This window comes from Hylobates moloch, unplaced genomic scaffold (genome assembly GCF_009828535.3).
Source record: "Hylobates moloch isolate HMO894 unplaced genomic scaffold, HMol_V3 SCAFFOLD_1, whole genome shotgun sequence".
Lineage (NCBI taxonomy): Eukaryota > Metazoa > Chordata > Mammalia > Primates > Hylobatidae > Hylobates > Hylobates moloch.
This window is the reverse complement of record NW_026652276.1, coordinates 73,239,959-73,254,495: the sequence shown is the minus strand read 5'-3', so window position 1 is coordinate 73,254,495 and position 14,537 is coordinate 73,239,959. Positions and strand designations below refer to the sequence as shown.

The following is a 14,537-nucleotide window of genomic DNA, read 5'->3' as shown; positions in this document are numbered from 1 at the left end:
AGACTTTTGAGATTATCTCCAAATGAGGTTGTCTGTACTAAAGTCCCAGAAATGCGCTGGCGGGAATGAAAGAAGATGTCTGTTGTGGAACTTAAAATTAGTGCCCCAGTATTAGAACACACTACTTCCAGTGTGTTATTAATTGTGGTATCTTCTCTAATCCTGAAATTATCTTGTGCATGCATAATACTGCAATATTCTGCCTTACATTCACTAGTAGGTTAAATGCAAAATTTTATAAAACAAGAACCTTGTTATGACAGCCTTTCACTTTGTAAGGGGCTACTGAAAACTGAAGTGGCCTGAATCTCTGACATTTAGGAAACCCTAGACATTTGGAAATACAACCCAAGGCTCACCACAGACTTATATGTTGGAAAATATGGAAAATGTGTTATCTGGGCTCTAGGGTGGAACAAAAAACTGAGAACAGCTTGTGGGGCATCACAAGACTGAATTAAGGATTCTGAAAAAACAAATCACTTTTCCTGAAAGGACTTCATGGCCTATCAAGTTTCAGCTGTAAGACAGCTCAGCCCCAACTCCTCTTTGGGAGTTGATAAAGGAAAAAGAGAGAAAAGCTGATGTAATACTGAGAATGTGGCTTCTGGTATTTCTATTGGAACTTCTTTTCTACTAAGAGAAAAGGAAAATGCCTAAAGAACTAAAAGGCTGGGAATGGGATTGGCAGCTGGGTAGCAGTGAGGGGGGCAAAGGAGCCTGACATTTGCCAAAGACACGGGAGTGGCTTCACACCCACAGATGAGCCCCACTCTGAGCAGAAGTGAGGCTGCCCCTCTGCCTAGGGCTGCCTGAAATCCAGGCAGGGCTCCCAGAGTCAGCTCACGACCTAACCAATAAGGGCATTCGTGTGAAAAGTATCTGTAAATTACTTGAATGCATCCCCAATATAATGGTAATGATAACAACAAAACACAAAACGTGTCCTGCAATCTTATTTAAGGCCAGTTGCAGATCATAACTTTTATTTATAAAATGTTTTAAAATGATTAGAAATTTGGGGGCCTTCTTAAATTATTCCAGAGTTCACTTAAGTCTCTTGATCTTAAAGTACCTTGTTGAATACAGTTACTTAAGAGGAGCAATTAGATGGGCAACTTTGGGACGTGGTCCTGATATTAAAAACCTACAGTTACCTACTATGAACACAAGGAAAAGCTCAAATGCATTGCTTTACTGGATATAAAAATCCGTTTTTTTTTTGGCATATGATAGGTAAGTGAGCCCAAAGATTATAGTTTTCGGTAATGCTGAGAAGCAGACTTTCTCAAGAATTTCAAGTTTAATTTGCAAACCAGAGTTTATTTCTGGTATCAATACGTTTTTCTGTTTGCTAGCACTTCTGCTGAAAAATAATAATAATAATAAAATACAGAAAAAAAGAAAGGCTTTTCTGGCTATGAGTAAAATATTAAGATTAGCCGTATTTGACAAAGTATAATTATGTTGAAAGCCATGAGCTGAGACTAAAGACTGAATAACTTCATTAGGTTTATCTAAATTCAATATTTTTTACCAAATTTTACCAAATAGTTCTAAAATATTAAAATTTTAATATTTTAATAATATTAAAATAATAATTTCAGAAGAAATACTTTTCTAGAAGCATTTCTTACATATTTCATGTTTGTTTCTATCCAAAAAGCCCTAAAGAATACCTCACATTTCTAAGGAATATCAAAAGAATATAAATATCCTCAGAAAATTCTGAATCATTTTGGAGACCCATAGATGACTACCAAATTTTAATGAATACTTTCAATTGCCTTCCAGATGCCTTTTCCCAACAGCAGTAAAAATAGTTTTCTTTAAACTCCCTCTGTGATCACTTCCTGCTAGTATGTTTGTTGTTCATGTATCAAAAATCAGATAGAAGGAAAAAAGATCAGAGCACCAAAAACTCACTAAGAAAACGAAAACTGACGATAGTGGGTCATGTCTAATTCTCCCATCATAAGGCCCCGTCCTAATCACAGTGAGATATAAAGCTGGCATCAAAATCAAAAATCTCCCAATGGGAGAAATAATTTCTGAAGTCAGAGAGGAGAGATATGAGGAAATAGTTGGTGTACTGGTGTCTAGTTTAATGCCAGCCACCATCTGGAAGCATGATAAAGAATCTGCTCATCTTGAATAATAGTTCCAACTGGATGTCACAATCAGTGGAATGAGTAGCCAGCCCAGCATAGGCACTGACCCACCAGTGTAGTCACCTGAGCAATGACCTGGTGATCCTCTGCTGTGTCAGGTAACAACTCTTTAGTTGTGGGATCCTGGGGACATTCGTGCATCCTGGAGAAAAGGCCAGGGGAGCAAGGTAGGGGTGCTTGCTGGGCTCAAGCAGCAGCTATCTACCAACCTCATGGAAGTAGTTCAGTATTGAGTAACCAGTATGGCTGCACCAATCCTTATGCCAAATACTTGAAAAGAAAACAGAAAAGGACTACCGCCCTCATCAAGTAGTGGATAGGTTCCAGGTAGCTAGTCAACTTGCTCATGACAGAACCACTCTTTTGCCTTGTACACCACACAAAACCTTCTCAGAGTTAAAATTCCCTATTTTCCAGGTTTTCTGTGAGGTCTGGGTTGCTCTTTGTTATGACAGACCATGACGACTCTCCACAAGTGCAACCTCCCTGATGTCAGAGATCGGGGACCCATCAGTATACTGTAATGAAAGACAAGTAGCCCCCGCCCTCCATCACTTACCAACACAGGTACGGCTGTCATTGTGGTTGATGATATAACCTGGGGGACAAAAACATGCTCCTCCATACGGCGTCTCATGGCACTGGTACTGGCAGTTCAAGGCAGAGCACAGAGTCGTACCTAAACGAAGAGAAGAACTTTGTTAAATGAATGGTGACCTCTGGACAAGACTGATTAACCCAATAGCTTCTTTTTCTATGAGTAGCAGCTAAGTAAGCACGTAGTAGATGTACAGAAAAATCTGTCACCCTTAAAAGCTTACTGCAAAATTTCGCCATAAAAGTTCAACTGAGACAGGAAGATTGCTTGAAGCCAGGAGATCAAGACCAGCCTGGGTAATGTAGCTAGACCTCATCTTCACAAAAAGTTAAAAATAAAAACATTAGCCGGGCACAGTGGCTCACACCTGTAATCTCAGCACTTTGGGAGGCCAAGGCAGGAGGATCACTTGAGCCCAGAAGTTGGAGGCTGCAGTGAGCTATGACTGCACCACTGCACTCTAGCCTGGGTGACAGAACAAGAGCCTGTCTTGAGCGGAAACAGAAGAAATTTTTTAAAAAGCTCGTTTTTAAAGTTATAACTATGTGCAAGTGTAAGTCTTTATAAGTTTTATTTATGAAAAGAAAAATCAGGTCATGCCTGGGTCTATCTTTGTGTCTACATAGTAAAAAGGGCTAAGAACTCCCAAGTGATCGGAGCAAGAATAAGCCCTAAAAATATTAACTGTGGCTGGCTTCAAGAGATGGGTTTTCAGGTGATTATATTTTTTTCTTTTGGTTAATTTTTATTTTCCAACTTTCATACTGTGACTACACATCTCTTATTAATTTTTTAAGCTTTTTTAAATGGGCTCCCAAACGAAATAGAGAAAAAAATACCATAGAGGTCTCTGCCTGTTTAAATATTATGTACAATTTTTGTCAGGAAACAAAAAATAACCTTGGGGTTGCAGTTACATGGGCACTTCTAGGCAATCACAAATTTAGTTAGAGTATATTATTGATGAAATCAAGGCTTTAAATGGTATTCCCTTATAGGACAGTCAGCTCTCCGCAGAGTTGATAGGTTGTTGGTGGGGTGAATATTCTACAGTCACAAAAAAGGAGCAAAAAATCCCTAGTTCCAGGCAGTTTCCTCATAAATGAGTGTGGTCACACAAGACATAATCAAACAACACTGTGCATGGCCAACTCAGTTTTGCCATTAGAGATTAACTCAAAGTACTTAACCCAGGAACCAGAAGTTTTTTTTTTTAGTACAGCCAGACAAGGCCTTTTTCCATCATTATAAGTCAGATAATAAAATCTCCAGAACATCTTTAAGGTCATCAAAATTGTCATTGAAACAATCCTCCCTGTGTGTGTGTTAGGGATTAGGGACGGTGAGTTGCTAAAAAATTGTTAGGCTCCTCCCATCAATAGATGGAGTCTATTTCTTCCATCCACTCTGCGTTTGGCCAAGTGTCTTGCTTTGGACAATAAGACTTGGCAAACTTGGCATAAGTAGAACCTTGAAAGTACTTAAGCCCTAGGGTTTGCTCTTTCAGCCTCTGGGTCAACAAGGCTAGGCTAGCCCAAGCTTTTACTGCAACAGCCTGACATGTGAGTGAGCTGATATAGGCCAGAGGAACTACCTAGCCAACCCACAGAACTATGAGAAATAAGACACATTTGCCAGTTTACTCCACTAAGTCTTGGGGTGCTTTGTTATGCAAACACCAACAGATACACTGTATTTGAACATCTGATCTAGAAAACAGAAATATCTTTATCTGAAAGCTACCCAGGTAAATGTCTATACTCACTACAGTATTTTCCAGTAGTAGTACTGTTTTCATCTTCTCTTCCTGGGCAATCTAAAATCCCATCACAAACTTTATAAATGGAGATGCATCGTCCCGACTCTGGGCAAGACCATTCTCTTGGGGAACATTTATGAACATCATGAGGACTGCTTTCTGTGGGGAGAAAAAGAGAGAGTTACAGGCCACAGGGGAGGTACAGCCAGCTCTTTTTTAATCAGTGGTTAAAAGAGGATGTAGAGCAAGTTGGACAAGAGAAATCTATAAATAATCTACATTTTACAATAAGTTAGCGATTTCTAACTGTACCACTCGTCTTTTACTGAGATTCTAAGGAGAGGCATAATGGAATTACTCCACTTTTCCTGGAAGAGGCAGCCCCCAGCTGGGTTATAAGAGTAAGAAGCCGATACGGGCCTCAATTATCAACAAACTAGATTCATAATCCCCTAGGAAAAGATGTAGTTATTTAAATCCTGAATTATAGAACTAGGGCCATCAAGTTAGGTCCAGAATTACTTGAGTTTGTGGTTGGGGTTTTTGATTTGCTTTGTTTATTTAGTGAAATGTCAACAGTATAAGAAAAACCATAACCCAAATGTAGAAAAACCAGTTTCTGGAACATAAAAACTTAAAACTATGTTTTATTTTCCCAGAACAAGCATTTCCCTTATCATACCTGGGATTGGAATGGTGCAGGTAACTTGCTGTAGGGTGTGGGTATTAGTAACTGCTAAACTTTTGGAGGTACTGCTGATGATATCAGCAACATAAAAGGGTGAATATCAGCAACATAAAAGGGTGAATATCATTAGCAATTTCCTTCTCACAGAATCTTTAAGCACTTCCCTGGATAGTAGCTTCTCCTACACTTACCAATCCCCAGCTCCACCCCACATGTTCCCAAGGTGGCCTCTCTTTCACCACTGAATGTCAGTGACTCATTTGGGAATCAGAATTTACAAAACAAAAACAAAAAAATAAGCTAAACTGTTACCAAGGTTCAAAGTCATTTTTAAAGATCGTAAGGTCTACGACAAATGACATTTTTCCTATTTTCTCTCCTTCCCCAGCCTATTAGTTTTATATAGGTAAATCTATTTAAAACAGGCAGTCTTATAGGTGGAAAATCAGACTGGGGTATAGAAGAGGCAGAGACTGTCCTACCTATTTTGCCTTAAAGATAGAAAGGAGGGGATTATAATTTAATCTGTATTTGAGTTCTGAATCTTCTTAGGAAAAGTTAGCGCAGTCACCTCCTTCTTCCCCACCCACTAAGTTCCTAAACAACCCCTTCAACTCCAGCCAATCCTGAGGCTTGCTTGTCACACAAAATTTCTAAAAAGGAAAGGAGAAAACACAAGCGTTGGAAAACAGTTGAAGAAAATGCTTTTCAGTAGGAATCTCTTCCCCTCCTTACCACATCCATCTTCATCTCCATTATCTTTACAGTCATCTTCTCCATCACAAACCCAGTTTTGATAAATGCATCGGCCACTGGGGCAAGTGAACTGGTGACCACCGCAGGTCGGATAGTCTGGAACAAAGCAACAGCTGCACTCCAAAGACACAAATCACCTGGAAAAACTCAAAGTGCTCTCATCTCACTGCCTAAGCAGAACTCCTAGAAATTGAAATTTCTATATCAGTTTAATCCCTTAAATATCTTGACAAAGATTTTTAAAAAGCAGGAAAAAAAAAGAGAGAGAAAGAAGATAACAGCAGCTTTGGGTCCAGGAAATGAACTCAGGTGCCAGTTTCTGTTTTTCAAGATTAAAAATTAGATCAGCCTGGGCAACATGGTGAGACCTCATCTCTACCAAAAATACAAAAAATAAATCGCTAAGCATGGTGGTACATGTCTGTAGTCCCAGCTACTCAGGAGGCTGAGGTGGGAGGATGGCACGAGCCTGGTGGAGGGTGTGGAGTTGCGGTGAGCCGAGATCGCACCACTGCACTCCAGCCTGGATGACAGAGTGAGACCCTGTCTCAAAAAAAAAAAATTAAAAACAAGATGGTTTGCAATGTGTTGGCACAGAACAGAAAATGCAGACAAAGATGCTGCAGACATGACAACATCCAACGTTCTCATATTTACTACAAGCTCCGTAATTGCTAATCTATGACCAAATGATTCTGAGTCAACCATTCCATGGTGTCACATTCTCTTTAATTCTCTGTCACTGAAATAAGCCCCGGTTCCAGAAAGGAAGTCAGGCATGGCTCATTGAAAATTAGGGTGATATCGAAAATATTTAACAACATCCTAAGGCATGGGTACCAACCAATCAAAAGAGGTGTGGAGGGAAATCATACATTCTAGTAAATAAATCACCACACAAAGCTGCCAACTTACTGAACACAGTAAAACTCTTTCACGGCGTCTTCTAACTTTACTCATTCCGAAAAACGTAAGTGGAGAGGTGGCAACAATAAGAGAGACCTCCAACTTCAATGCAGTAGAAATTTGCATTGCAGGCAACAGCATGGACATAAAAGCAAGGTCAGGGTGAAGAAGTGGAGGCAAGAAAGCCACCTATACCACACTGAAACTTTGAGGCTGGGCGTGGTGGCTCATACCCATAATACCAGCACTTTGGGAGGCCGAGGCGGGCGGATCACTTGAGGTCAGGAGTTTGAGACCAGCCTGGCCAACACGATGAAACCCCAGCTCTACTAAAAACACAAAATTATTCGGACATGGTGGCACATGCCTGTGATCCCAGCTACTCGAGAGGCTGAAGCAGGAGAATTGCTTGAACCCAGGAGGCGGAAGTTGCAGTAAGCCGAGATCGCGCCACTGCACTCCAGCCTGGGCAACAAAGCAAAACTCCATCTCCAAAAAAAAAAAAAAGAAGAAAAAGAAACTTTCCTGAGCCTCCAACTTTAATGCAGTAGAAATTTCAAAGTAAAGAGGAGAGTTAGAGACACTCCTAGGAACTTCCTTTCCCTTAAAAACACTTCTCTCACTCGACTGTCAAGGTTGTCAGAGGTATGGATCATTTAAGAATCCAGTGATAAAATATATCTGTACCCCTGGAGCCTAAGGAGAGAAGGCAAACTGTCCATCACCAGCCCTTTACATCTACACAGATCCTTGGAAAATAAAGGAGCCCAGGTCCAGCAACACCACAAAGGCTCGTGCCAAGGCCCCTAGTGACCTTCTGATTCCATCTGCCATCAAACGTAGTGACTCTTTTCCTTGAAAAAAGTGGTACATTGATGGGGGAGCCGGGGGAGAAAACAAAACCAAACCGAAACAAAACAAAACACCCCCAACAACATGACCCAGCATAAAGAAATCACCGTACTGCAAGCATGTTCATCACTGCGGTCTTGGCAATCATTGTCATGGTCACAGACATAAGCACGAGGGATACACTCTCCACTGCCACATGAAAACTCATTGTGCAAGCATATCTCAGCTGCAACAGAAAGTTAAGAGGGGAAAGAAAAGAGAGAAGTTAACTCCATTGTAGCCATTTAATCTCAAAGGAAGATCATCTCCAGTTTAAAAAGGGATTCTTATTAAGCAGTGGTGTGCTGGTAAATGTTTAAGAACCAGTTATCCAGGAATAAAAAGGCCCTGGTTTGTAGTGTTTGCCGATTTCCAGTGTGTAAATACTCCTACCAATGGCTGACTTCAAACTACCAACATGAATTCACTGAACCCGAACTTGGGAAGAGATGCACATGTTGGCTCTCTCAAACCAGTATAAACCAGCTTCAGCACACCACTGCACACCTTGTGCACAATACTTACTGCAGTTGATTTCATCTGAGGAGTCCCTGCAATCAACTTTCCAATCACACTTCTGACTGGTGTTATAGCAGGCTCCATTGTCACAAGTAAGCTGCTCACATGTTGGGTACTCTATTGTTAAAAAAAAAAAAAAAAAAAGGAAACAGTAAACACACCTTAAATTTCCTTCAGCAAACATTTATTGAGTGATTACTATATGCAAGTCACTAAATGCATATATTGATTCACAAAAGAAATATGTTCCCTGGCTTCATGGAGAGTAAGGCTAGACACAGGAGACAGACATTAATCAAATAAGACACAAATGGTAAATTACAAACTGGGATAAGTGCTAATGTGGAAAGTACAGAGGACTGTGAAACTGCATAGCAGAGAGATTTGGGGGCCCAGAAAAGTATCCCCTAAAGAAGTGACTTTTGAGCTAAAAGATGAAGAATGAGAAAGAATTTAACTTTAGTTCAAAATCAAACATTCTTTTACATGACACAGATAACATCCCAGGAAACTAAAGTACCACTGCACAAGCTTGGAAAAAAGAAAGGCCGTTTCTTCCACTGGCGGGTTGGAGAAAGAAAGCAGGCCTAGAGTTCAGGAGCCCTGGCGGCCCAGAGGTACCACTAAGCAGCTATTTACTGTGACTCAAGCTTCATGTCCTCTCTATGTTGCTACTTCCCTATCTGCACATTTGGATAATCTACTGCACGGGGTACAGGGGCCTGAAAAGACCATGTCTGGTAAAGCATGTTGAAAAGCATAATGTGCTTTCAAAGCACAAATTATCGTTGCCACGTTATGTACATACGACCACCTCACTGCTACTCGCTGGACCTGGTTTTCTAGGTCACAGTGGAAAATCAGGAAGTTCCTCACAGGAGTAACGTGCTATTTGTCCCTCCTCTCTACTTGCCAGACTTGGACCACCTGTCTCTCATAACTTCTTACTGGAGGCTTTATTCTGTGGATTGTTGATCTCTTTCCCCCATGACATAATGAAACTCCTTGAGATCAAGGATCCTGTCTTACTCATTTTAGAATCCCCAACACTTAGTACAGGGGTGGGACATTACTCTCTGTGCTCGAGAAATGTTCAATATTGCCATTATTTATCACAGGTGAACATTTTAGTTTATTCGGCTTTTTAAAATATTTTGAAGTTCTGCCTTTTATGGCCTTTGAATACCCTCCTTTTCACAAATGTGATATCTTCCTTGGTCTGACCATCTTCTTCATGAAAGATTATTTTTGTAGTGATTATCAGGTCATCTTCTGATTTCTTTTTAACCAAGGAAAAGGTATGTCTTAGTTGACTTTGAGTCTCAATTTTGCACTTAAGAACCGTATTTGAGATTTTATAGAGATATAAATATATTGAAGATAATTCTTTGGATAGTCCCAAGTCTTTTCAAGCAGAAGCCATGCACAAAATTCTGTGCTGAAACTGTACTAAACTTGTGCCATGTTAACAACTTGCACTTTTTAAAAAATGGACTCTCCAGTGATCTTTTTTTGGTATAGTAAAGGAATAAGCCTAACTCTTCTCATCTCCAGAGGTTCAAAGCTAGTTTATTAAGTGTCCTTAAATATCTCAATCGCCAGAGTTACATATAGTCAATCATATGTTTAAATGGAAGGCATTTTTAAACAGCTGGTTAAAATTTAAAATTTTTTCTGAATTTTATTTTGTTTTTTAATAGTCCAAAAGTGAGCCAGTGCCTAGAGTTATTGCGTCTTTCCTCGCTGAGATGATATGCCTTACAGATGTGCCTTCAAATGAGTCACACAACGCTCCCTTTATTAATTCTCCCTTCAAGAGATGCAAAAGACCAGGTGAGGTCAGAAAGCAATTCCTTTGCCCCTGTGAGCCAGATAGCTCCTAGAGTCAATGTGTTATCTAGCCTTTTAAAAGCAGCAGCAAGCAGGAGAAAAACTCATAGAAAACCCAGCTCTTTGCAATAGATAAGCTATCTGTCTGGAGGAAAATTAATCTGGGCTTGAACGGTGGCTACTTCATTTAAGGTGATAATTATAAATATAAAGAATCTGGAATAAGTGTGCTGGATGGATCTCTCGTTTTCCTCATCCTGCTTTTTGAGAGCCAGTGCCAGAAAATTGAAAGGGGAAAGATTAAAACAGTAACCACTGACATGACTACAAGTTTACTGACAAGGCCCATTCCCCACCCAACAAACAACAAGCCCAGCTTGATATCATCAGGGAGGGTATTGTGATGGCCAGAGGTCAGTAGTTTGACTTTTGGAATGAGGAACAAACAGCTTTCTTGTCTCCAACCACACTGATAAAGAATCTCTCTCAATCAGCAGAGGACCCCTCTCAACCCCGGCACACCTTGATCTCTTCAGTGCATAGTAAACCTGAGATGTATACTCATAGGAAAGATTGCACAGAGCTCCCTAACTCCACTAAATACTGAAAATACCTGGAAATCTGTTTCTGAATGGTTTTCCCTCTTTGGAGACCCACACAGAGAGAATAGGTCTGAACTGTTAACACTGAGCAAAGAAAGAAATGAATGGATTCTACTACCATTGCTAAAGATGTTAATGAGTTTCAATCTACTCCAGAAAACAGTAAGTCACAGTCCTTTGAGCTTCCAACTGGGAGATATCTAAAATCTTATTTTTTGGTTTATTTGCTTGGCAAGCCTGAGTCTAATCTTCTTCCCATAGAGTACATCCATTATGTGGCTAAAATGTCCTGCAAGATTTTAAGTATAGGGTAAAGTGCAATAGAAGAGGAGACCATATATAAGAACACCAAGGAAACTCTTCCTTCTGAATTTGGTTGTAATGGAAAGATCAACAAGTAGCTGTAAATTAAGCCTCAGAACTTTAAGGTTTTTTCTAACACTAAAAGGTGAGAATATCCTTCTTCATACCACTGCTTGCTTCCCCTTTCTTTACTTTCTCCCAGTCCCAAATGATACATGTTCAGATTTGTTCCCCCACATTTGGGAGCTGCCCCAAAATTATGCAGACAAGAGTTTTTATATTTTTTCGCTGTTAATGATTTGGTTTGAAGCAAGAAAGCTCCATGCCATAGTTCTGTTTACATAACCAGGGAGGAGGGTGTAGAAATGTAGTTTGAAGACCTTGTAGACCTCTTAGAATGGAAATCATTTTAAGCAGAGTAAGATACAAATATAAGGCACTATTTATTATTATCTTGACGGGAAGACCGTAGACACGTTTTATTCTCACAATTTGACAACATGGCTGAGAAGAACATAGAAAAGACCATTTTTATGAAGAAGGGATCTTAAAAGTAAGTTAGGAAACTTAAGCCAAGATTGGGAAACACACACACAAACACACACAAGAAATTACCGATACAAGTCCAGCCCAGACACCTGGGACTTTTCAAGGTCCTAGAGTCATCCTTTATAAGTTACTTTATGTTCTTTACTCTGGCTCCAAGACAGATTAATCCAGTCAGTGTAATTATTTGCCAGAAAGAATCTACCAGTTTGGCCACCAGCACTTACTTGCAAGTACTACCCACAAAGTTAAACAAGCAATCATCATCATCATCATCATCATCATCACCATCATCAATAACATCTATTAAAAACCATGTGCCAGATATGTGCCAAAGTACTCAATATGTATAAACTCATTTCATCTTCATAACAACCTCATGAAGTAAACCTCATGAAGTAAATACTATGATGACTCCCATTTTATAGAGTAAGAACCTGAGCATTAAGAGGTTAAGGAATTTGAAAAAGGTCACATAACTGGTAAAGTTGGAGAGCCAGAATTCAAATCCAAGCAACCTGGCTCCTAACCCAGGTTACTAACCACTACCACAGATACATCTACCACTTACAGGCTGCAGAGTAAGTAACAGGAAGAAGCGAAAAATTAAAGAAGAAAGAAATTGAATGAAATGGTAATAGAAAATTCTTAAAAGAGATTATGAAAAGAAAAAGAAGCAACCCAAGAGGAAGGGGGGAAGATTTTCTTTCTGCCAGTTAGTTTCCCATCCACATTAGGAAGAAGGGAGAAATGAGGCCAACTCTAGTTTCCCACAACTTAGGACATAGTCAACAAAGTACTCCAATATGATATAATCTAGGAATTCTAGGAAACCTATGCAGGAAAAATAACTTTCCAGAAGCAGTACCAGGACAAACAGGAGAGTCAATAACAAAAACAGGCCATAAAGTTAAAGTCTCATAAAGGTACCACCACGACTCCCCAAACCCCCATTCCTGGTGAATTTCAAGTCCCTAAAGTGACTGCCATCATGGACTAGCTCCTAGGGAATGCAGTAACATACAAGGGAAAAAACAGAGAAGTATTTCCTGCCTCTGTCCAAAAGTAATTTGAAGAAGCTTTCAATAAAAAGTTATATAAAACCAGATTTATTAAAAAAGAAATTCAGAAAGAAGGATGAAAGGAAAGAAAGAAAGAAAGAAAGAAAGAAAGAAAGAAAGAAAGAAAGAAAAGAAAGAAAGAATGAAAGAAAAGAAAAGAAAAGAAAAGAAAAGAAAAAGAAAGAAACAAATCAGCACCTTGGAAAGAGAAAGAAAATATGGTCATCCCGAGGACTTGTAGAATTGAACTAACATCAAGTTTAGTCTGGGTGGCTTTCAGGAAGCCAAAGCAAAAAGAGAAACAAATTAAGTTATCTAGTTTTCCTTAGCTCACTCTCTTTGTACTAGCTGGGTTTTAAGCCCAAGATTCCTTGCTGGTCTCTATCCACAGTGACCTAATCTTAGACTTCAACTAGAAATGTGCCTGAGAGGGTTGCTCCAAGGATTCGAGATCCACAGCACTGCCTTCTTCCCATACACAGAGCTATCGCCAAAAACTGCAAAGGAGATAAAAACTGACATAGTTCTAAATTCCTTTAAAAAAAAAAAAACTCACACAAGCTCTATTACAAAAGTGACCGAGCAACAAGATGGAAAAATGTGCATCAAATGCTCCAAGGAATAGTACAAAGAAGTAAGATGCCTTCTAAGGGGTAAACAAATGTTTATAATGTACATCATGTTTGGTGGCACTGGGCTACATGTTTTCATTGAAGGCCAGACAACACCATGGTTCCATACCTTAGTAGTTATTCCCAGGGACCCACCTGGGCAGAACAAAAGACAAAATCTAATCAAAGAGACAGGAAAACTAGCTGCACCCCAGCATTATAAGAGTAGCCGCTTTCCAATCACTAGAAATGGTGTGGCTGAGCCTCCCTGCTGGAAACCTAGCCCCAAATAATTTGAATACTCATCAGCAAATCATTGCAGAGTGAATGTCAATATCCTAGAAACCAGTTATTCTACAGAGTGCTGCCTTCTTCTTAATTAGAATTCTCTTGTGCTCAACATATATTTATCGAAATCTGACTTCATAGATACTGTGCTAAGAATTAAATTAAAAGGTAAACAAAATTACAAGTGAAGTAGCAATTCCCACAGCATTTTATTAATCAATCCATACAAAAATAATTATTGCACACCTACAGGTGTGCAAGGTACTAAAGAATGAAATGAAATCGCATTTCTCATGGAACAGACATTCTGTTTGGGAGAGTGAAATTACAGCTATTAAAGTAAATGTCACAATGGGAAAAAAAAGTTGCAAAAATAGGGCTGGGTAAAAGGTAAAGAGTAACTGTGGGGAGTAGCTCTCTGAGAAGTGATATTTGAACAAGAACCATTAGGCTTAGCATAATGGCAGTCACTGGTAGCATTGAAAGAATGTTTTCAGGAGATTGGTGAAGATGAAGGACTATTTTCAGTGGGTTCTAAAAAAAAAGGGCAATGGGATATATTACATACGTAAAAAAATTTTTTTAAAGGAAGAAACAGGATGAGAGTAAATGGAAACAGCCATTAACACTAATGCTAGGAAACTCTGTTGTAAAAGGGAGCAGAGTAATTGGCAACAGCTAAGAGGGATCTCAGGATCTTTTTAAAGATGGGGGATATTTATAACATCCTTGTACGATGGAAACTAAATAAAAGAGAGTTTTCTCTCCTTCCTCCAGGTTTCAGGGCTCTGAATCCTATCTCAATTGTAAGAATGCTAAAAAGGTACATCTGTGATGTGACAGGTAAGATGGGGTCCTTTGGAGAGTCGCCTGCTTCTTCTTTCTGGCTTCAGGGAGAGAGAGAATAGCAAGGGCAAGGCTCACTGGGCAGCTTAAATGTGGAACTGAGTTTGAAGAACATGTTCTTCATGCACCCTCACAGTCCACAAAATGACTTTAACCATCTTC

The 14,537-nt window shown here is 39.6% G+C and overlaps 1 protein-coding gene across 1 annotated transcript in view; it reads right to left on the bottom strand.

Moving 5' to 3' along the window:
- The window catches only part of LRP2 (LDL receptor related protein 2), a 227,500-nt gene that overhangs the window by 153,096 nt on the left and 59,867 nt on the right, over positions 1-14,537 (bottom strand). The window contains exons 5-9 of the mRNA XM_032753385.2: positions 8,295-8,405; positions 7,843-7,956; positions 5,952-6,068; positions 4,535-4,687; positions 2,731-2,850 (exon numbers count right to left, since the gene is read on the bottom strand). Of these exons, the coding sequence (XP_032609276.1) occupies positions 2,731-2,850; positions 4,535-4,687; positions 5,952-6,068; positions 7,843-7,956; positions 8,295-8,405 (615 nt within the window). The remainder of the gene's footprint in view (positions 1-2,730; positions 2,851-4,534; positions 4,688-5,951; positions 6,069-7,842; positions 7,957-8,294; positions 8,406-14,537) is intronic.